Source organism: Elephas maximus, chromosome 2 (genome assembly GCF_024166365.1).
Source record: "Elephas maximus indicus isolate mEleMax1 chromosome 2, mEleMax1 primary haplotype, whole genome shotgun sequence".
In the NCBI taxonomy this organism is placed as follows: domain Eukaryota; kingdom Metazoa; phylum Chordata; class Mammalia; order Proboscidea; family Elephantidae; genus Elephas; species Elephas maximus.
Genome location: NC_064820.1, coordinates 76,999,456 through 77,021,776, shown reverse-complemented (window position 1 = coordinate 77,021,776; position 22,321 = coordinate 76,999,456). Strand labels below are relative to the sequence as shown.

General features: G+C 36.0%; 1 protein-coding gene across 1 annotated transcript in view; it reads right to left on the bottom strand.

Moving 5' to 3' along the window:
• Positions 1–22,321, bottom strand: part of FCHO2 (FCH and mu domain containing endocytic adaptor 2) — a 148,351-nt gene that overhangs the window by 100,316 nt on the left and 25,714 nt on the right. The window contains exons 2-3 of the mRNA XM_049865445.1: positions 14,769–14,860; positions 3,104–3,178 (exon numbers count right to left, since the gene is read on the bottom strand). Of these exons, the coding sequence (XP_049721402.1) occupies positions 3,104–3,178; positions 14,769–14,860 (167 nt within the window). The remainder of the gene's footprint in view (positions 1–3,103; positions 3,179–14,768; positions 14,861–22,321) is intronic.

The window sequence follows — 22,321 nt, the reverse complement described above, 5'->3', positions numbered from 1 at the left end:
ATCACAGGTCTGTCCAGGGCCCTTCTGATTTAATTCTATCACATTATTCTCAGAGGTGATTTGGTTATTTAGATTTGCATCAGAAGCCTTTCTATCACTACTGATTGATCTGTTGATAAAATATTATTAATTTTCAATGTTAGACTACTTAGTATTCATTTAAAATGTTTATCTAAAAATAAAGTTTCTCTGAATTTAAACACACAAAACTAAAATTTATATATGTGATTTTTAAAATGTCTTCATCATTAATGACTGTATTAAGATTTCAGCGTACTTACCTGAAACTTTTGCTTGGACATCATAACTTTACCTGTGTACCTCAATTATATACTAGTAGATTTATTTCCCTTCTTACAAAGAGTACAGGATAAATGATATACTTTCCTACCCCTTTTTCTCAATATTGAGAATTTTAAATTTTTAGCAGGCTCAAATATATCCAAGGATTACTGCATTATCAGATCATGGAAAGTATTTAGGATGCCAATGGCTAGTTTAAACTACTTTGCTCAGCAGACAATAATCTAAGGATGATTTTATCCCATGCTTTGTTCAGATATTTCCTCTGATATTTTCACCACCACTTGCTTTAAAGTGGTCTCTACAATAAAATTAATAACAGAAGACAAATTTCAACAATGATCACTAAAGCAAGAGGGCAGAGAAAGTAATTACTTATTCTAACACAGTCGCCCCTCGGTATCCACGGGGGTTTTTGGTTCCAAGACCCCCCTACTGCCCCACAAATACCAAAATCTGAGGATTCTCAAGTCTCTTATATAAAATGAAGTAGTATTTGCACCCTCCCATATACTTTAAATCATCTCTAGATTACTAACAATATCTAATACAATGTAAATGCTATGTAAATAACTGTTATACTGTATTGTTTAGGGAATAATGACCAGAATAAAAAAGTCTGGTTGTTTTTTCCCTCAAATATTTTCAACCCACAGTTGGTTGAATCTGCACATGCAGAACTCACGGGTACAGAGGGCCAACTATATGACTTTATGCCTATTATCACATTTCCTACCCAGTAGGAAAGCTAACTTGCAACAATCACTTTATGTAATAATAAAGAAGGTCTAAGTGGATAATTAAAATCCTTAGAATAGGACTGTTTTGATTAGATGTCATCTCACGTTTTAAAAATCTAATCACTAAATCTGTCAAGGACTTGGATGGAAAATTTCAAAAGGAAAAGATACCTGAGAAGAATCCACTCACTACAGTACCAAAATACATGCACTTTACTTCAAGTAAACCTGATATATGATAGTCTAGACTTTACAAAGCAGGTAGGTGTTCCCTTACTTTACCAAAGGATTCTTTACACTGCAAAAAAGGTTCAACATAAGATTTCTTTAAACGTAAGTTTCCTTAATGAATTCCAAATATCATGCAATTTTTAAAAGTCTGATCTACATGCCTTTTTTACTGGTCAAGTCATACGCATTAATGTAAAATAAGCACTAGGAAAACCAAGAAGTATAAAATATGCTTAAGTACAACTGAATACAGAAAAACAAAACTCAATTTCTTCCTAAAATATGCATCAGTAAGCAAGAACATTAACATTCACAATCCTTATTAGAAGAGATGACACTAATGCAAAAAGTACTACCTGTTATTTATGAAAAGCACACATTCCAAAGACAAAAGTGCAGCTTTGTTGTTACAAGACACAGCTGAAGTCAATCCATGCTCTTTCTAACTCCTCCCTTATAACTAAGAATAGGGTAAAATTTTCTATAATAAAATCATAGCCAATTAGTTAAATCCACCCTTTGTTACTCCAGTTACTTCCTGGCCCTTCTACTGTGGTCAATAAAGAAGAAATTATGTTTCAGCAGAAGCATGTCAAAAACATGAGTCTCTAGAAAAAGGAAGCTGCCAGAAAAGTTAAGATGTAGATGGAAAAAGAAGGAAGAAGAAACTTGGGGTTGAGGGAAGGGGGCAAAGGGGTAAGGGACTGGAGGACAAACCAGGAGAAAAAAAACAAAAATAACTATCAACTACCGTTCCCCTCGATTCTCTAAGTGAAAAAGGTGGTAGCTCCCAAGCCTTTCCAGCTATAGTGCAGGGCAGCAGCAGGTCTTCCTAGCTACAGGCTGTCAGCACTTACACAATGGACAGTGCCACTACCCTGAAGATGAACTGAGATTCCAATTCTTCTTTGCCCAGACCACAAAGTATAAAGGCTTTTGTTTAAACTCATTCAACCTCACTATAGAAGACTTTCTACAAAACAGTCATCCTTACTCATTTTTTGGATCACAGAACCAATTGTCAATCTGATAATTGTTATAAACCCTCTTCAATAAAAATAAGCATTGATACCTACACAAAATTTTGCACAGAATTTCAGGGATTCACAGACTCATCAGAATCTCAGATCTAGAGGAATCTTGAACTTTACATCACTGTAAAAATCTTTTAAAATCACTTTATTTCAACATCTTAGCTAAAATATAACCTTTCCCCAATTACAGATTATTAAACCAGATCACACAATTATTCCTTCCAGAATTATGTTCAGGTTATACAATTATTCTTTTCCCAGTTGTTATGCCTATGAGCACATCTCATTTTAAATATATTCTTATTATTAATTTCACTTTTCAAAGAACAATTTCTTCAGAGCAAATTTTTGATATTTAATGATAGTCCATAAAATAAGATGTTTTAATGCATTTTAATCATTTTCAATAAAATTTTATTTATCAAACTTTAAAGTGAGTTTTTAAAGATCACTATTAAACAGCAACAGAATTTAAATGAACTTTAAAAAACTACAGTAAGTATTTTGCACATGAGTAACACACAGCATTTGTAATCTCAAAATTACACTATTGAATGACCATGTAGTTTAATAAAGGGAAAAAAATAAGTTTCATTTACTTTGACTACATTAACTGATCCAGTAAATTCAATTATATTTTCTATCCATTCAAAACATCAAGAGCATATTCATATACAGAGATAAATTTTAAATAAGTATTACTAAAATTATAAACTACTATATCCTCAATGGTAACCTAATATTCTCAAGAACTCTACTAAACGAAAGCTGAAAAAAAGGAAGATATTAACTTACCCAAGTTGTGAATAATTGCTTGCTGATTTTGCTAGTTTTGTCATTGACCTGGAATATGTTTCTTCTATTGTGGCTCTGTTAAATCAAAGTTTCTTATTATAATAGCTGTTTTTTTTTTTTTTTTTAGTGACCAAAAACATAACCAAATTGTCAAAATAAAATTAAAAACACAGAAGCAAAAAGATACCTTAAGTCATATGCTAAAAACAAGTAGCTATGAAGTTAGGAATTCTGGCTGTCTTTAAATGCCCTTTGTGCACATGTGTGGTATAGAGCTAAGAGAATTTATATGACCCAAGAAACTTAAATGAGTTTACGACCCTTTTTTTCTTTAGTGCCAAAGGTTATTTGAACAGCAAGTACAAGAGTGCTGCATTTTGTATTCTCTGTCTCTGTAAACTGTGATGTCATTTGTATTTAATATTTCCCTTCTATACTTAACATGGTTTTATTATTCCTCAACATTCTCGTGTCATTACGATGCACATTTAATAGAACATGAGATTGATGATAGTCATTTGCATAAAACTAAATACGAATCATCAGCAAGTCAGAGATACTGAATTTCAGGGCTTAATTTATTTCATGACTAGATCTAAAATAAGTAACTCAGCTTAAAAACTGTGTTTTATATAACCACTATACGTCAAAAGATGCATTGCATTAGGCAAATCTGCCGCAGAAGACCTCTTTAATGTGTTGAAATGCAAAGATGTCACCTTGAAGACTAAGGTATGCCTGATCCAAGCCATGGTGTTTTCAATTACCTTGTAAGTATGCAAAAGCTGGACAATGAATAATAAAGAAGAAGAATGGATGCCTTTGAATTGTGGTGTTCGCAAAGAATATTGAATATACCATGGACTGCTGAAAGAATGAACAAATCTATCTTGGAAGAAGTACAACCAGAATGCTCCTTAGAAACAAGGATGGCAAGACTGTCTCACCTACTTTGGAAATGGTATCAGGAGGGATCAGTGCCTGGAGAAAGACATCATGCTTGCTGAAGTAGAGGGTCAGTGAAAAAGAGGAAGGCTCTCAACGAGATGGGCTGACACAGTGGCTGCTACAATGGGCGTAACTATGATTATGAGGATGGCACAGGACCGAGCAGTGTTTCATTCTGTTGTTCACAGGATCACTATGAGTTGGAACCAACTCAACAGTACCTAACAACAACATCTGGCATACAGAATTTTGGGTTTAAAATTTTCAACCAAAGCTATAAAATATAGAATAAAAGTAAAGTAAATTATTCCACAGACAACCTGTAAATACAAACTATGAGGTTGTCTTGGCCCTTTGTAATACTACAAAACTTAAGTTCCAGTCTCACATTTTTCATACTTATCCCTGGCCCTTCTTAGTCTGTGCAGCCTTTAACGTTCTACAACCACCACTGCTCTTCCATTTACTTTGCTAGGTTCAACTGAACTCTTTCCTTCTAATGTCCAAATCCAAATCTCCACACTACTCTTGCACCAAACTATCCGTTCAATATTTCTAACTGCCGCAATCATAACTATACTTGGATATTTTAATCACCTCATACAGTATCCAAACTAAACTCATCTCCAAACTCTTTCCCAAACCCATTTCCACAAAAAAAAAAAAAGCCTCTCTAACTAAAAGGAAATATTAATGGTAACTGCCTCTCACTAGTGGCACTGTGACTTTTTTCTGCTCCTTTACACTTTTCTGTACTTTTTTAATACACTATAATACAAGGCTAATACTTCCATAATTTAAAAAAATAAATACAGGAAGAAATGTTAATATTTTAACGGATAAGCTCAAGCTGCAAAAAAAGTTGTTCGATTTCCAGTAATACTGAACTAGACAAGTGAGACAAAAGCCTCCCACTGAGAATAACTGGACTAAAGAAAGGGGAGAGGGTGATGATTAAAATGCTTCCTAGAGTTAAAAAGGCAGTTAAAAATCAGCAGGCCGAGAGCCAAGAGAAGGATACCCAGAGAAGTGAGCCAGGTACATGGGGCAGCTTTTCCCTTGGGGACATCTAGAAGAGGCAGCTGAGAGGCTAAGTAAGTGGAGCAGAGCTTTTGATAGCCTCAAGGAGTAAGGCAGACAGAGGTCAGGTCTGCCAAAGGCAGGAAGCACGGTAAATCCCATGCCCTTTAAACTGAGACTCCAAAAGGCAACATCCCAGGAAAAAGGTTGAAACATAAAATAGCATGTCCTCATAGGAACTACAAACCAGATCTTTTCAAACCTTGCTGTTGGACACTTATGGACATCCTATAAACATTGATTAAGCAGCTAGGCACATAAAGAAACAAGACAACACGAATAAAATCTAGCAGAAACAAGTTAGCAGAGTTCCAAATGTTGAGGTTACCAAGCTTAAACCGTGAGTTTATGTATTATGGTCAACGAGATAATAAACTAGATCAAGAATTTCAGTAGAAAACTGGGAATCATTTAAAAGAAGTGGGGAGAAAACAGCAAATTTGAAAAGTGTAAATTCTAGATGTGAAAAAATACAATAACAAAAATTAATATCTCAATGGATAGGCCCAGCAGAAGATTTGATATACTGTAGTAAGAATTAGTAAACTAGAAGACAGATGAGAAGACTCGATCCCAGAATGAAGTTCAGAGAGACAAAAGAACAGAAAACAAGAGAGACATAAGGACAGAGTAAGAAAGTCAACATATGTGTAAAGAGAGAAAGTACGGGGTGGAAGCAATATTTGAAGAGATAATAATAGAGAGTTACCAAAACTGGCCACAAAAACATCAAGCCACAAATCCAAGAAGCCCAATAAACCCTACAAAGATAAATAAAAAGAAATCTACACCTAGTCATATCACAGTAAAACTCCTGATAATCAAAGACAAAAAGAAAACCTTAAAAGCTGCCTTAGACTGAGAGCTAACATCTCAATGGTAGATAATGGAATGATCTTCAAGGAAGTGAAAGAAAATATCTGCCAACCAGAATTCCATTCCCAACAAAAATATCCTTCAGAAATGAAATTCCTAATGAAATAATGGATCTAGGTGATGATCATCAACGGCCACTAACATCACAAAACAGATATAACCAGGTATTGTATGCCTCCAATGGAAATACACAATACCACTTATGAAGCATTCTTGTGAAACTATTGAACTGAATTTGATCAAGCTTCTAAATTTAAGTGCCAATTTAGAGGGAATACAAGGACAAGTAAACATGTTAAATAAAACTATGGATATGCAATTAGTAAAGTCCAGGACTTGGGACACTTTACACAACAAATAACCTGGTTTATTCAACAACAAAAACAAAAGTAAAGGGGGAAGAGAAAGAGGGATCTATCAATTAAGAGACTAAAAGAAACAGCAAATAACGTAACATATGGACTTGGAGGGATCCTTATCAAAAGAAACCAGGGGGGGTGTGTGTGTGAGAGAAAGAGACAACTGAGAAAAATCTAGCACTGACTGTATATTTGATGACCTTAAGAAAAGTATTACTATATTTTTAGGTGGGTTAACATACTGTTTTTTTTTTTTAAGCCTTTATCTTCTAGAGATAAATCTGAAATGCTAACAGTTAAAACACAATGTTTCTGAATCCAAGATTTGCTTTATAACAATCCAGTAACGTGGAACAAGCGTTGACCATGATATGGTAACTGCTCAAGCTGGGTAACTGCTACACAGAGGCTCAATAAAAACACATGCACGTGAAGAAAGGTACATAAGGTATATAAGTCAGGAGGTGGGTACTGTTCTAAGGTCTTCGCATTTTCCGGAAGAGGGTAAAAGTACCAATAATTAGAAGTTAACAGGTCAAAAATATGTTGTAATCTCCAGGGTAACCACTAAAAGAGTAGTTGTAGTTGTTGTACGCCCTTAAGTTGATTCCGACTCATAGTGGCCCTATATGACAGAGTAGAACCATCCCATAGGGTTTCCTAGGTTGTAGTCTTTATGGGGGCAGATCGCCAGGTCTTTTCTCCCATGGAATGGTTAGCGGGTTCAAACTGCCAACCTTTTGATTAGCACCCAAGCACTTAACCACTGCACTACCAGGGCTCCATAAAAGAGTAGTAAAGAAATGTATTACTTCTAAACTAATAAAGGGAAAAAAATAGAATTAAAATATATATATATATATATATAAGCCAAAATAAGGGAACTAATGGGACAAAAAGGTAGGATGAATAGAAAGCAAATAGTAAAATAGTACAGGGGTCAGCAAACTACAGCCCCATGGGCCAGATCTGGCCCATCACTTGTTTTTGTAAATCAAGTTTTGCTGGTGCACAATCATGCTCATTCATGTACATGTTGGCCATGACTGCTTTTATGGTTAAACAGCAGACTGAGTAGTTGCAACAGAGAGCAGGTGGCCCACACATCCTAAAATATTTACTTTCTGAACCTTTAGAGGAAAAAGTTCCCAACCCCTGAGACAGAAGGCTTGAATCCAAATATATCAGAGCAATTACACTAAACGTAACTAGACTAAGTGCTCCAATTAAAGGACAGAGATGATCAAATGGCTTTTTAAAAAACAGAGAAACACATCCGTTAAATATTGAACTGTGTCCCAAAAAATATGTGCTGTAATTACTTACCCCTAACGTTTGTGGACGTAATCCCATTCGGGACTAGGGTTTTCCTTGTTATCTTAAAGAGGCCTTATCAGCGTGGGGTATGTCTTAAGCCAATCACCTTTGAGATATAAAGGAAGCTAATGAGGCAAAGAATGGAAGGCAGAGATAGGGAAAACGGATGCCACACCACATGATGATCACCAAGGAGCCAAGGAATTAAAACTGAAAAGACAAGGACCTTCCCCCAGAGCTGACAGAGAAAGGCTTTCCCCAGAGCCGGTGCCCTGAATTGAGACTTCTAGCCTCCTGAACTGTGAGAAAATAAACTTCTGTTTGTTAAAGCTACCCCACTTGTGGTATTTCTGTTACAGCAGCACTATATAACTAAGACAACGTGTAAACCATACAGATACAGATAAGAACAGAAAAAATTATATACCACGCAAACACTAACCAAAAGCAAACTCCTTAAGCTGTAACAACAAAGTAGACTTCAAAGCAAAAAACACTGCTAGATATATAAAAGGACACTTCATAATGATAAAAGGTTCCATTTACCCAGAAGATATAATAGTTCTAAATTTGTATTCATATACTAACATGGCCACAAATACAAAAAGCAAAAAGTGACCAAACTACATGGATAAAGAGACAAAAATTACAATCAAAACAAGCAGGTTTTAACACAACTCTCTCTGTAACTGATACAATGAGTAGGATAAAAAAACCAAAAACCAGTAAGGATATATTAGAGCTGAACAACAGAATAAGCAAACTTGCTCCAATGAATACAGAATTCTATAGCAACAAATCAAAATATATTCTTTTCAGGCACATGCAGAACTACTGACCAAAAGTGACCCTATCTTGGGCCATAAACCAAATGTCAACCAATTTCAAAACACTGAAATCATACAGAATATATTCCCTCTCACCACAATGTAACTAAGCTTGAAATCAATAGCAAAAATGCACCTTTTAAAATCCACACATATTTTGAAATGAAGAAATACACTCTAAATAACCCAGGGCCCACGGAAGAAAGCACAATGAAATTTAAAATATATTTAAACGAAATCCTGCTTCTCAAAACTGGTGGGATGTAGCAAAAACAATGCTTGAGGGAAATTTATAGACTTAAAGGAATATATTAAAAAAAAAAAAAAAAAGGTTGAAAATCATTAAGTTAAGCGTCTATTTTAAAAAGTTAGAAAAGAACAACAAATTAAACACAAAGTCAATGAAACTGAAAACAAAGATTCAGAGAGGTCCAAAAAAGCCAATAGTTGGTTCTTGTAAACTATTAAAAACAACAAATGCCAAATGAAACTGAACATGAAAAAGAGAAGGCACAAATAACTCATATCAGGAATGAAAAGTAGAACATCACTACTGACCATGCAGACATTAAAAAAGATCATAAAACGATATTAAGAATAACTTTTTGCCAATAAATTTAAAAGTTTAGGAGAAATGGAAAATTCCTAGAAAAATATAACTTAACAAACTCAAAGAAGAACTAGAAAATCTGAATAGTCCTATAACTATTAAAGAAACTGAATATGTAATTTTAATTTATAAAATTTAATATTAAAGAGAACAGTAACTGAACTTAAACATAAAAATACGTATGATTCACACAAACAGTGCTGAGTAACAGGAATCAGACAAAAGAATACCTATTGTTTGAGTAAATTAATATATACATAATACAACATTCAAAAAATAGGTATAACTTCTCTTGACAGATGAATGGATAAACAAATTGTGCAATAATCAAAAATGGAATACTACCCAAGAGTAAAAAGGAATGAGTTACCGATACATGCAACATAACAGATGAATCTCAAAATAATTATGCTGAATAAAAGCAGCCTGACAACAGAGAGTAAACAAAGAGTACATAAAATTCCAGAAAACGCAAACTAAATATCAGAAGATCAGTGTCTCCTTAGGCATGGGAGGATGGGGAAGGGAGGGAGCAAGGGATTGCAAAGGAGATGATGAATATGTTCACTATCTTGATTGTGATGGTTTCATGATTGTATATACATGTAAAAATGTATCAAACTGTACACTTTAAATAGTGTGGTTTATTGTATGTTAATTAAACCTTAATAAAACTGTTGAAGGAAAGGGAAGAAAGGCAGCAGAGAAGGAGACAAGGACTTAGAAAGTTGTGTAACATTTCTGGGTCCAAATTTTCTCATCTTTAAAATGGGACTTAGAGTTTCAAGAGTTAAATGAGATAATTAATGTATGCAAAGCCCTTAGTGTATGGTGTATTTTAATGTGTCTATCTTTTCATCCTTTCTTTGTCACTCACTTCTTCAGGAAATAAGAGTATCTAATTGTGCCAGGCTCTGTGCTGAGCACTGGGCTACAACAGAATATTGTCTAACAGGGGAACACAGAAACAAATTATAAAAATGAATAATTATGAAATTTTATAAATATTACAAAAAGATACACGGTACTGAGAGAGATTATAATAGGTGTCTTTGACCTAGCCAGAGACATTAAGACATCAATGAAGAAGTGACCACAAAAAAAAAAAAAAAAAAAGAATAAGTAGGCATCAATTATGTGAAGAAGGGAGTAAGTACATACAAAGCCTAGACTGGAGGAAGTCTGGCAACAAAAGGGCCAAAGTCTCTGATGTAGAAAGAATAAAAAAAAACCTGGTGTGAACTAGGTTTGAAAGGTGCTTTGGAATCAGACTATGCAGAGGTATCTTAAGAGCAATGGGAAGCCCCTGAAATGTTTTAAACAGGACAGGTGACAAACTGATCTAGAGTTCAAAGAATGTACTCCAACTATAGTGCCAAGATCAGGCTGAAGGAGAATGAGAATGAATGTAGATAAATCACTTAGAAGCTACTGCTGCAGTTTAGGCAAAAATAATGATAGCTTGAATCAGAGATTTATTCAATCAAAAAATCACTACTGAGTACCTATTAAGTGCCAAACACCATCCCAAATGCAGAACATACAGCAATAAGGAAAAAAAAAAAAAAGACAAAAATCATCGCCTGGAGTTTATATTATAGCAGGAAGAAACAGGCAAATAAGCAAAAAAATAACTTAGATGGTTTTTAGTACTATGAAGAAAAATAAAGCAGGGAGGAGGGAGTGGGAGGAGAGGTTTGCCCAAAGAGCCATAAAGGGCTTAGATTCTGGGCAATGAGGGATGACCCAGGAGTCCCGGACTTCTCATGGTGTGACACGTTGTTGTTGTTGTTGCTGTTGTTAGGCACCGTTGAGTCGGTTCCAACCCATAGCGACCCTATGCACAACAGAACGAAACACTGCCCAGTCCTGAGCCATCCTTACAATCGTTGTTATGCTTGAGCTCATCGTTGCAGCCACTGTGTCAATCCACCTCGTTGAGGGTCTTCCTCTTTCCGGTTGACCCTGTACTCTGCCAAGCATGATGCCCTTCTCCAGGGACTGATCCCTCCTGACAACATGTCCAAAGTATGTAAGACGCCATCTCGCCATCCTTGCTTCTAAGGGGCATTCTGATTGCACTTATTCTAAGACAGATTTGTTCGTTCTTTTGGCAGTCCATGGTATATTCAGTATTCTTCGCCAACACCACAATTCAAAGGCGTCAATTCTTCTTCGGTCTTCTTTATTCACTGTCCAGCTTTCACATGCATATGATGTGATTGAAAATATCATGGCTTGGGTCAGGCGCACCTTAGTCTTCAAGGTGACACCTTTGCTTTTCAACACCTTAAAGAGGTCCTTTGCAACAGATTTACCCAGTGCAATGCGTCCTTTGATTTCTTGACTGCTGCTTCCATGGTTGTAGATTGTGGATCCAAGTTAAACGAAATCCTTGACAACTTCAATCTTTTCTCCGTTTATCATGATGTTGCTCATTGGTCCAGTTGTGAGGATTTTTGTTTTCTTTATGTTGAAGTGTAATCCACACTGAAGGCTGTGGTCTCTGACCTTCATTAGTAAGTGCTTCAAGTCCTTTTCACTTTCAGCAAGTAAGGTTGTGTCATCTGCATAATGCAGGTTGTTAATGAGTCTTTCTCCAATCCTGATGCCCCGTTCTTCTTCATACAGTCCAGCTTCTCAGATTATTTGCTCAGCGTACAGACTGAATAGGAATGGTGAACATAAACATGGCTAAAAGGCCTAAATGACATCTGTGCTGATGGCCTCAAGGTAGACAGTGATGGCAGTGATGTAAGTATTGGGGAGAGGGAAGGATATGGGACATGCCAGGGGATGCAGAGTCCTGAGGTTTCCCCTTCACTCCTGCCAGAGACAATGTACAAGCCAGTGGAGGGAATGCCTTACTCAGAGCACTTGGAGTTTCTTGACTCCAGTGGAGAGGTGAAAGCCAAATGAGGATTGGTCTTACGTGAAATAGTTTGTTCCCCAATAATTCCTACCAGTCTGTGAAGTCCATCAAGGCAGAAGCTATATCCTTACCACTACATCCTTAGGATCCAAACAAGTGCCTGGCACACAGCAGACATGTAATATATATTGCTGGAATAATAAATGAGCAGAATATTGTATGTAAAGGTACAGTACTCCTATATTAACAAGGTAAAGATTTAAAATGTGTTCATATGAAAACTACCAAGCTGACCTAGCCACAAAATAACTTTAAGAAGCAATACGGTAGCTGAGTTCTGTTTGATTTTTGAATCATAATCAAACTATGTTTGACTTTTAATAGTCTTTACATTGACTATTATATTCTAAGAGTTTTAAAGACAGTCATATTTTATAAAGTTGCAGGGTTTAAGAAATAGTTAGGACTTGGTTTTGTTTTTCTTTTAAAAAAAAAAAAGCCACTATTACATAAGCTACAAGTTCAGAAAACTTAGTCTTTTCACATTAACTTAGCATGTTTGTTTAATGACATGCTTATTTTAAAGAAATGGTAATAGAACCCTTATCCATTCCTGGTGGGAATGCAAAATGGTACAAGCACTGTGGAAAACAGCAGGACAGTTCCTCAAAAAATTAAAAATAAAACTACCATTATGACCCAGCAATCCCACTCCTAGGTATATATACTCAAAAGACTTAAAAGTAGTGATGTAAACAGACATATATACACTAAGATTCACTGCAGCACTGTTCACAATAGCCAAAAGGTGGAAACAACCTAAATGTCCACCAATAGAAGAATGGATAAACAAAATGTGATATATACATACAGTGAAATACTCAGCCATAAAGAGAAATGAAGTCCTGATATATTCTACAACATGGATGAATCCAAAAGACATTATGCTGAGTGAAATACGTCAATCACAAAAAGACAAATATTATATGATCTCACTTATATGAAGTGTAGAGACCAAAGTTTATTAGTGGTTTTCAGGGGTAGGAGGGAAGGGAAGGGGGAAATCATTGTTTGGGAAATAAGTTTCTGTTTATAGTAATGGGAAATCTGGCATCAATTAAGGGTAATGGTTGTATAACATGATTACTGTAATTGATATCATTGTGCTATATACCTAAAAAAAGGTCATTTGGCAAATGCTGTGTTTTATATATATATTTTTACAACATTAGCACAAAATTTAGAAAAGCAGCTGCTGATACTGCTTATGTACAACCAAACACTTCATGGGATTTGTTCTCTTGGTTCAGAGGTTTAGGGTCATGGTTTTGTGGGGCATTCCAATCAACTGGCCTAATATTGGTTTGGGTGCTTCTGTTCTACCTCCTAGTTTGTTGGGTAGTGTCTGGGGTCTTAAAAGTCTGTAAGCAGCCATCCGAGGTACAACTGGTCTCTATTCCCCTGGAGTAGTAAAGAAAGGACAATCAGGCATCAGTGGAGGAAATAAAATGTGTGTCTAATTATCTTCATGAACAATGGTGCCTGGATACCATTACTGAATAATCTGGGCAAAACTGTTATAGAAGAATCCTGATCAAGGAGGAAATTTTTCAAATTCTAATGGAATCCAGACTTTCTGGAGCCACTGAGGGTAGACGACCCCCCAAAAAATATTACCCTGAGGAAATCTTTAAACCTGAAAGTATAAACTTTAAAACTGCAACTACACTCTGAAGTCACCTTTAAACTAAACAATGTTGTTGTTAGGTGCCATCAAGTCAGTTCCAACTCATAGCAACCCCATGCATGACAGAATGAAAACTACCTGGTCCTGCACCATCCTCACAATCATCGCTATGTTTGAACCCATCATTGAAGTCACTATGTCAATCCATCTTGTTGAGTGGCTTTCTCTCTTTCTCTGACCCTCTACCACACGTGATGTCCCTCCTGATAACATGTCTAAAGTATGTAAGATCAAGTCTCGCTAACCTCACTTCTAAGGAGCATAATCAGTAAAGAATGTCTGCCTTCAATATTGTGCTCTTTTAAAGAATTATCTACTATAAAAACCAGTTGCCACTGAGTCAATTCTGACTCATAACAACCCTAAAGGATAGAGCAGAAGTGTCCCACAGGGTTCCCAAGAAGCAGCTGGTGGATTCAAACTGCTGACCTTTTGGTTGGCAGCCAAGCTCTTTACCACTGTGTCACCAGGGCTCCTGAATTATCTATATGTGATCAAACTGACAACAGCAACTTGAAAGGTTAGATGAGAACCTCAGGGGACCATGAGTTGATGTTAATGGCAGTGAAATAATTTGGAAAATGGTATCAAGCAAGGTGGCACAACTTGAAGAACGTAACAAATGTCACCAAATTATACAGGTAGAAATTGTTGAACTGGTCTACATTTTATTGTATACATTTTCACCAGAATTTTTTTTAAAAAGGTACCATTTTATCCTACAGAATTCTTTAATTTTTCTACTGTGTTACCTTACTAGAACATTTAATGAAAAATATGTAAATAATATTTTCAAACAGTGATTTTCAAGTCAGGAGTTTAGCAATGCCACGTTGAGCCACTCAGTGAGCATATCATTTAGAAGTGTAACCACTGCTTAAAAATATAATTATAGTATATGTTTAAGAATTGTGCTTGATTAGTTTAATCCAAATCCAACTAAAATTTTCCTCAATTATTTAAATTCTAAAATTTAAATTGATAATGAGTAAATTGTTAAGCTATTTTTATATTTAAAAAAATACATACCTTTCTCTCACAAAATCTGCTAGTTCTTTTGTCGATATCTGTCCATGTTTCATATTATGATAGAGGACATCAAAGCCACTATTTTTTTCCCCCTAAAATTTAAAAAGATTTTTAGTTTAACAAAAAACAGAAATCAAAATGACTTGAGAATACAGTAAGTATCCTTTAACTAATACATAATTCTAATGCTCAGGTGAGCTGTTTTTCCTTAATTTAGCCATTAATGTTGCTATTCATTGTGTGATTTAAAACTTCATCAAAGCAATGCTGTATATTTTAATAAAGTTCACAATTTACTATACATATCTATACACACATGTCCACACATACTGTATATTCACCCATAAGGATATAATTCATGAAATTAAATCTGAAATTTTAGGGAATGAAGTACAATGCAATTTAGAAAAGATAAGCATGGGCTTTTTAAAATATATTACCAAATTCCATTTCAATTTCTTTAACATGTATTGACAGATTCCTAATTAACTCAGAGTCAGTGATTACTCACTAAAAAAAAATAAATCTTAACTTCTGAGTCAGGACAACATAGACTTAATCATATAAGCACTGAATACCACAAAAAAAAAAAACTTTGTATTCACTAACCTAAGTCTTTCAGGAAACTTAAAAAATTTGAGAGAAATGGGATAAAATTTTAACAAAAAGAAAAGTAACATCCTATTAGCTAACAGAGTTTCCGTCTTTGACTAGTAGAAAGTAATGGATTCAGACCACTACACAATCTAAAAAAAAAACTCCATGGCCACTTAATCCAATAAACCCTAGATTAGCAAATTGTAACAAACAAAACATTAGAAACATCAATTTTATTGGTGAAATAAAAGACAATAAACTAAGTATGCTTAATAACTTTCTTTACCCAAAATCACTGTCAGCTGTTAGTTTTATTTTTCTTCAGTGAAATTAAAATAACAAAATATGCTGGAAATAAAAGAAATACTGGAAGCAAGTGTTACACAATCTGAATCTCCACAGCTCAGAGAAAACAGGAAACATAGGAACTTCCAGTTATGCTGAAGTGATCCTTAATAAGTTTGTCAGATAAACAGAACAAGTAATTAGTTTGCCATACATACAGCAAATAAAAATGTCATATTCGTAATAAGATAAGAAATATCCTTAGCATTTTAAGCATCCATTTTCATTTATCTAGAAGAATATAATATAAAACCAGTCTCTTGTGAATCCAAACATTTTCATTTGGCTTCTACAATATTTCATGCTTAAAGAAAAAAATTATTATTTAACTTTAGTTTTTTAACTTGTCTTTGGTTTTTCAAGGGAATTTGTTCCAGCCAAAATAAGAATATTCTTTGAGATAAACAGTTAACACACTCAGCTGCTAACCAAAAGGTTGGAGGTTCAAGTTCACCCAGAGGCACCTCAGAAGAAAGGCCTGGCAATCTACTTCCAAAAAATCAACCACTGAAAACCCTACAGAGCACATGGTGTCACCATGAGTCAGAATCAAATAAACACCAACTGGTGGGTTGTTTTTTTTTAAATAGCAAGCAAAAATAACATCACGCATATCGGTAAATAAAATTATAGACAAAAAAATGAAGGATCTCAATACTCCAAGTGATTCCATTACTTCAACATAGCACAGAAACTATACATATCTAAGTAGACTGTCCACCACCCACCCCCGATATAATTAAGAACCCTGACATAAGAGAACAAAAACAAAACAAATCTAAAATCAAACTATAAAATCCAAATCAGAAGCTCTCAAACCCCAGGGTTCTCACCTGACATCTACTGTTTCTAATTTTCACATAATTCTAAGCAGTCAGGTTACCTGAGTTCCCACCATGCATTACATATATTTAAAGAGATAATTAGAAAAGAGTTGGGAGTGAAGAGCTATTAAAAACAGGCACACAGGCTACATGTTAGAAGAAATAATATCTACCAGGTTTACAGGAGCCCTGATAGCACAGTGGTTAAGACTCAGCTGCTAACCAAAAGGCTGGCAGTTCAAATCCATCAGCTGCTCCTTGGAAACCCTATAGGGTAGTTTTATAGGGTTGCTATGAGTCAGAATCAACTGAAGAGCAATGGGTTTTGGTTTACAAAAGAAAGAACAGAAATCTTTTTATTTTTTAAATAAGACAAGAACTTGGGGGCCATCTAGAGATTGGGGCAACAAGGTCCTGACAGTTTCACTGTTACAGTACTGAAAATACTAAGCAATCAAAAAAAGGTTAAACTATATTCAGAAACCTGTGTTCTAATTAAGAAATTGCTGAAGAAGAAAACTATTTGAGAATTCAGATATCTTCAAAGAGCATATTACATTTATTTGTTTACTATATAACACAATAATATTAATATAGTAACAGTAATATACCTTAGAAAACATTACTAGCTACTCTATCCCTAAGGTCTTGAAAAGAAAACCGCTTCCTACCAGAGATGTGATGCAGAATAAGCCTATCTCAAATGGCATTAACAGCTAAACATAAACCCCTGCGTGATTACACAGCCATTTGTCACTTCTTCCTATTTAGGGATTCATTTATTTACTAAGGTCAAAAGGTACAGTGAGTCTGACTCTAGGCATCATTCTCTTTAATGCAATTTCACAAACCTAAATTAACACAAATATTTACTGATTGTGAACTTTTTCTTTGGCACAAACTAAGCAAAAATTTTAATACTTCAAATGGCAAAAAATTATACACTGTATATATATAAAACACACACACATATATATATACATTATTTAAAGAAAAAAAACCTTCACAGTCAAGGACTAACAAAAAAACCAATGGAAATAGCTTTTACTGTCACCATGTCAAACATTTAAATAGTCTTGATACCCATTTAAGTTTGGAGGCTTCAATTTACTTTCTATTTAAAAGTAAGTCTTAAAAAAAAAAAGTATTGCGGCATAACATAGTTCATTAAAAAAATATTCTATATCCTACTTTAGCAAGTAGGGTCTGGGGTCTTAAAAGCTTGCAAGCGATCAACTAAAATAGATATATTGGTCCCATTATGTTTGGAGCAAAGTATAATAAAGAAAACCAAAGACACAAGGAAAACATCAGTCCAAAGGACTAATGGACCACATGATCTACACAGCCTCCCCCAGTCTGAGCCCAGAACCAGATGGTGCCCAGCTACCACCACTGACCACTCTGACAGGGACCACAATAAAGGATCCCAGACAAAGCTGGAGAAAAATGTAGAACCAAATTCAAATTCACGAAAAAGACCGGACTTGCTGGTGTGACAGAGACTGGAGCAACCCCTGAGACTATGGCCCCTGGACACTCTGTTAACTTAGAATTGAAGCCATTCCCAAAGTCCATCTTTCAGCCAAAGATTAGATGGGACTATAAAACAAATAACAACACACATGAGGAACATGCTTCACAGCTCAGTCAAGTATACAAGACCAAATGGGCAACACCTGCCCAAAAGCAAAGAAGAGAAGACAGGAAGGGACAGGAAGCCTGGATGAATAGACACAGGAAACCCTGGGTGTAAAGGCAAAGGGGGAGAGTGCTGACACACTGCACAGATTGAAACCAATGTCACAAAACAATGTGTGTATAAACTTTGAATGAGAAGCTAATTTGCCCTGTAAATTTTCACCTAAAACAATTTAAAAAATAAAAAGGCAAAAAACAAAAAAATGTCTAAAAGTATACAGAATCTCAGTCTTCCTCACAGAAATGCACAGTACAAACTGAGCTCTTTCTTTGAAAGACACACTCCCTGACACTTGTTTCGAAAAGGTACCTAGAGTTACCAGAAGAAGAAAAGTTCAGGTAAAAGAATGCCTCCCATGCTCTGGTCCTATACTGTACTTTCTCTACCGATAGAAGAAAAAAAAAAAGTAATTCGTATTATTAAATGAAATAGTCTTCACATTGAAAACAGTATCTTAAGAGCTGAACATGACATCTTGAAACATATACTCAGACTAGTGATTTTCACTCAGGAGCAAGTATTTATGGAACACTCAACATACATTTTTTTTTTTTTCAACATGCCCCAGATACTGTGTAATTTAACAACGAAGTCTCTGTAACCTGGGAGATAGAGAATGAGCACAGATATATGCACAAACATAAGACGACAATGTGATCAGTGGTCTCTATAAAGGGACCTTATTTACAATATGCTGAACTTAAAGCTATTCACATTTCTGCTGCAGATTCCCTGTTACTCAGGTCACTACTTAAATTTTCAACCTGGGCTGATACTGAGCTACTATGTACCAGTACGGCCATACTACTTAATACAATATTGAAATATTTTCGTGCCAGTCACTAATCATGACAGCGACCTTACTCCTGCCCTGTATCTGCTCCCACCATACTCCTGAGCGCCACAGATGAAATTCATGGGAGACTCCTTAGTACCCACAAGTGAACCTGCCTCAGCACCTACACCCTAGCCCGTATCCCTGCATGTCTTTTCTAGCCAAAGCAACCTGGATTCTGCCAGAGGTGGCTGAAGACATAAAAGCCCAGTGCCCAGCTGTGAGGATATGACTACCAGCTACGGCCTTCCCAGCGTCACCGTTGTGAGTGCTTGTGGAACATGTAACTACACTAGTCGTTAATCTCTCCTGCAATCGAAAATGCCTCTCAATAAAAACATCCAACAATAATGAATTATTGAAATAACGCAAACACAGACATATAAAACTACATCCAATAAAATACGTTTTATAATGTTAGAAAAACTTTAATGATTTCAAAACAGATTTGTATGGTTAAAGATACAGTACCTCTTTTTCAATAACTACCCATCACTATTATTGTGCTCAAATCTAAATATGTAGATGTAAAATGAATATACTCTTAAACGGGAAACAAATTAGCACTTTTAATAAGCACATTAGTGTTTTTAGCTCCACATAGAATTATTCAATAATGTGCATTGCTTTACTGCCACTCTTCCATCAGTGTGGTGGCTTGTGTGTTGTTGTGATGCTAGAAGCTATACACCAGTATTTCAAATACCGGCAGGGTCACCCTTGCTGGAAATGTGTCAGCGGAGCTTCCAGGCTAAGACAGAATAGGAAGAAGGATTTGGCGATCTACTACTAAAAAAAATGAAAACGTTATCAATAGCAGCAGAACATCATCTGATACAGTGCCAGAAAATGAGCCCCTCAGGTTGGAAGGCACTCAAAATATGACCCAGGAAGACTCTGCCTCCTCAAAGCAGACTCAATCTTAATAACATGGTTGGAGAAAAGCTTTCGGAACCTTCATTTGCTGAAGTGGTGTGACTCAAAATAAGAAGAAACAGTTGCAAACACCCATTAATAATCAGAACATGGAATGTATGAAGTATGAATCCAGGAAAATTGGAAGTTGTCGAAAATGAAATGGAATGCATAAAGATCGACATCCTAGGCATTAGCAAGCTGAAATGGACTGCTTTTGGCCATTCTGAATCAGACAATTCTATGGTCTACTATGCCAGGAATGACAAATTGAAGAGGAATGGCATCACATTCATCATCATAAAGAGCATTTCAAGATCCACCCTGAAGTAAAATGCTGTCAGTAATAATATCCATATGCCTACAAGAAGACCAATTAATATAACTATTATTCAAATTTACACACCAACCACTAACGCCAAAGATGAAGAAAATGAACAAACGTAATCAAGGTGCATTGATCATTACTGATGACTGGAATGCAGAAGTTGGAAACGAAGAACAAGGATCTGCAGTTGGAAAATATGGCCTTGGGGACAGAAACGATGCCAGACATCACGTGACAGAATTTTGCGAAACTAACCATCTATTCATTGGAAATATCTTTTTTCAACAACATAAATGACAACTATACACACGGAGTTTGCCAGATGAAATACACAGGAATCAAATCGGCTACATCTGTGGAAAAAGGCAACGGAGAAGCTCATATCATCTGTCAGAGCAAGGCTGGGGCCGTCTGGGGAACAGGCCATCCATTGTTCATATGCAACCTCAAGTTGAAGCTGAAGTAAATTAAAACAAGTCCATGAGAGCCGAAGTACAAGTTTGAGTATATCTCACCTGAATTTAGAGACCTATTCTCAAGAATTTAGAGATCTGTTCTCAAGAATAGATCTGACACACTGAGCACTAATGACAGAAGACCAGGCAAGTAGTGGGATGACATGAAGGACATTGTCTTAGTTATCTAGTGCTGCTGTAATAGAAATACAAAAAGTGGATGGCTTTAACAAAGAGAAAATTTTTCTCTCACAGTCTAGGAGATTGTGAGTCCAAATTCAGGGCATCAGCTCCAGGGGAAGGCTTTCTCTCTCTGTCAGCACTGGAGGGAAGCTGTTGCCATCAACCTTCCCCCGGTCAAGGAGCTTCTCAGCGCAGGACCCCAGGAACAAAGGATGTGTTATTCTCCTAGCTTGTTTCTTGGTGGTATGAGGTCCCTCACTCTCTGCTTACTTCCCTTTCATCTCCTGTAACATAAAAGGTGGTGCAAGCCACACCCCAGGGAAACTTCCTTTACATTGGATCAGGGATGTGACCTGAGCAAGGGTGTTAAAACCCATCCTAACCCTCTTTAACCACAGGCAGAGATTATGATTTATAAGACATAGGAAAATCACGAAGTGGAGGGCAACCACACAACACTGGGAATCATGGCCTAACCAAGTTGACACATATTTTGGGGGGACACAATTCAATCCGTGACATCATACATAAAGAAAGCAAAAGGTCATTAAAAAGACAGGAAAGAAAGAACAAAATGGATGTTGGAAGAGATTCTGAAAGTTGTGTTTGAACAGAGTAGCTAAAGCGAAAGGAAGAAATGATGAAGAGAACTGAACGGAAGATTTCAAAGGGTGGCTCAAGAAGACAAAGTAAAGTATTATAATGAAATGTGCAAAGATCTAGTTAGAAAACCAAAAGGGAAGAACATGCTTGACATTTCTCAAGCTGAAAGAACTGGAGAGGAAATTCAAGCCTTGAGCTGTAATACTGAAGGAGCCTACAGGGAAAATATTAAATGATACAGGAAGCATCAAAAGATGATGGAAGGAATACAGAGTCACTGTACCAAAGACAACTGATTGACATTCTGCCATTTCAGGAGATAGCAAATGACCAAGAACTACTGGTACTGAAGGAAGAAGTCCAAGCTGCACTGAGGCCCTGGCAAAAACAAGGCTCCAGGAATTGATGGAATACCAATTAAGATGTTTCAACAAACCAATGCAGTGATGGAAGCGCTCACTTGTCCACACCAAGAAATTTGGAAGACAGCTACCCAGCCAACCACTTGGAAGAGATCCATATTTTGCCTATTTGAAAAAACAGTGATCCAACAGAATACAAAAATTATTGAGGAATATCATTAGTATCACACGCAACTAAAATTTTGCTGAAAATCATTCAAAAGCGGTTGCAACAGGACATCAACAGGAAACTGCCAGAAATTCAAGCCAGATACAGAAGAGAACGTGGAACAAGGGATATCACTGCTGATGTCAGATGGATCCTGGCTGAAAGCAGAGAATACCACAAAGATGTTTACCTATAT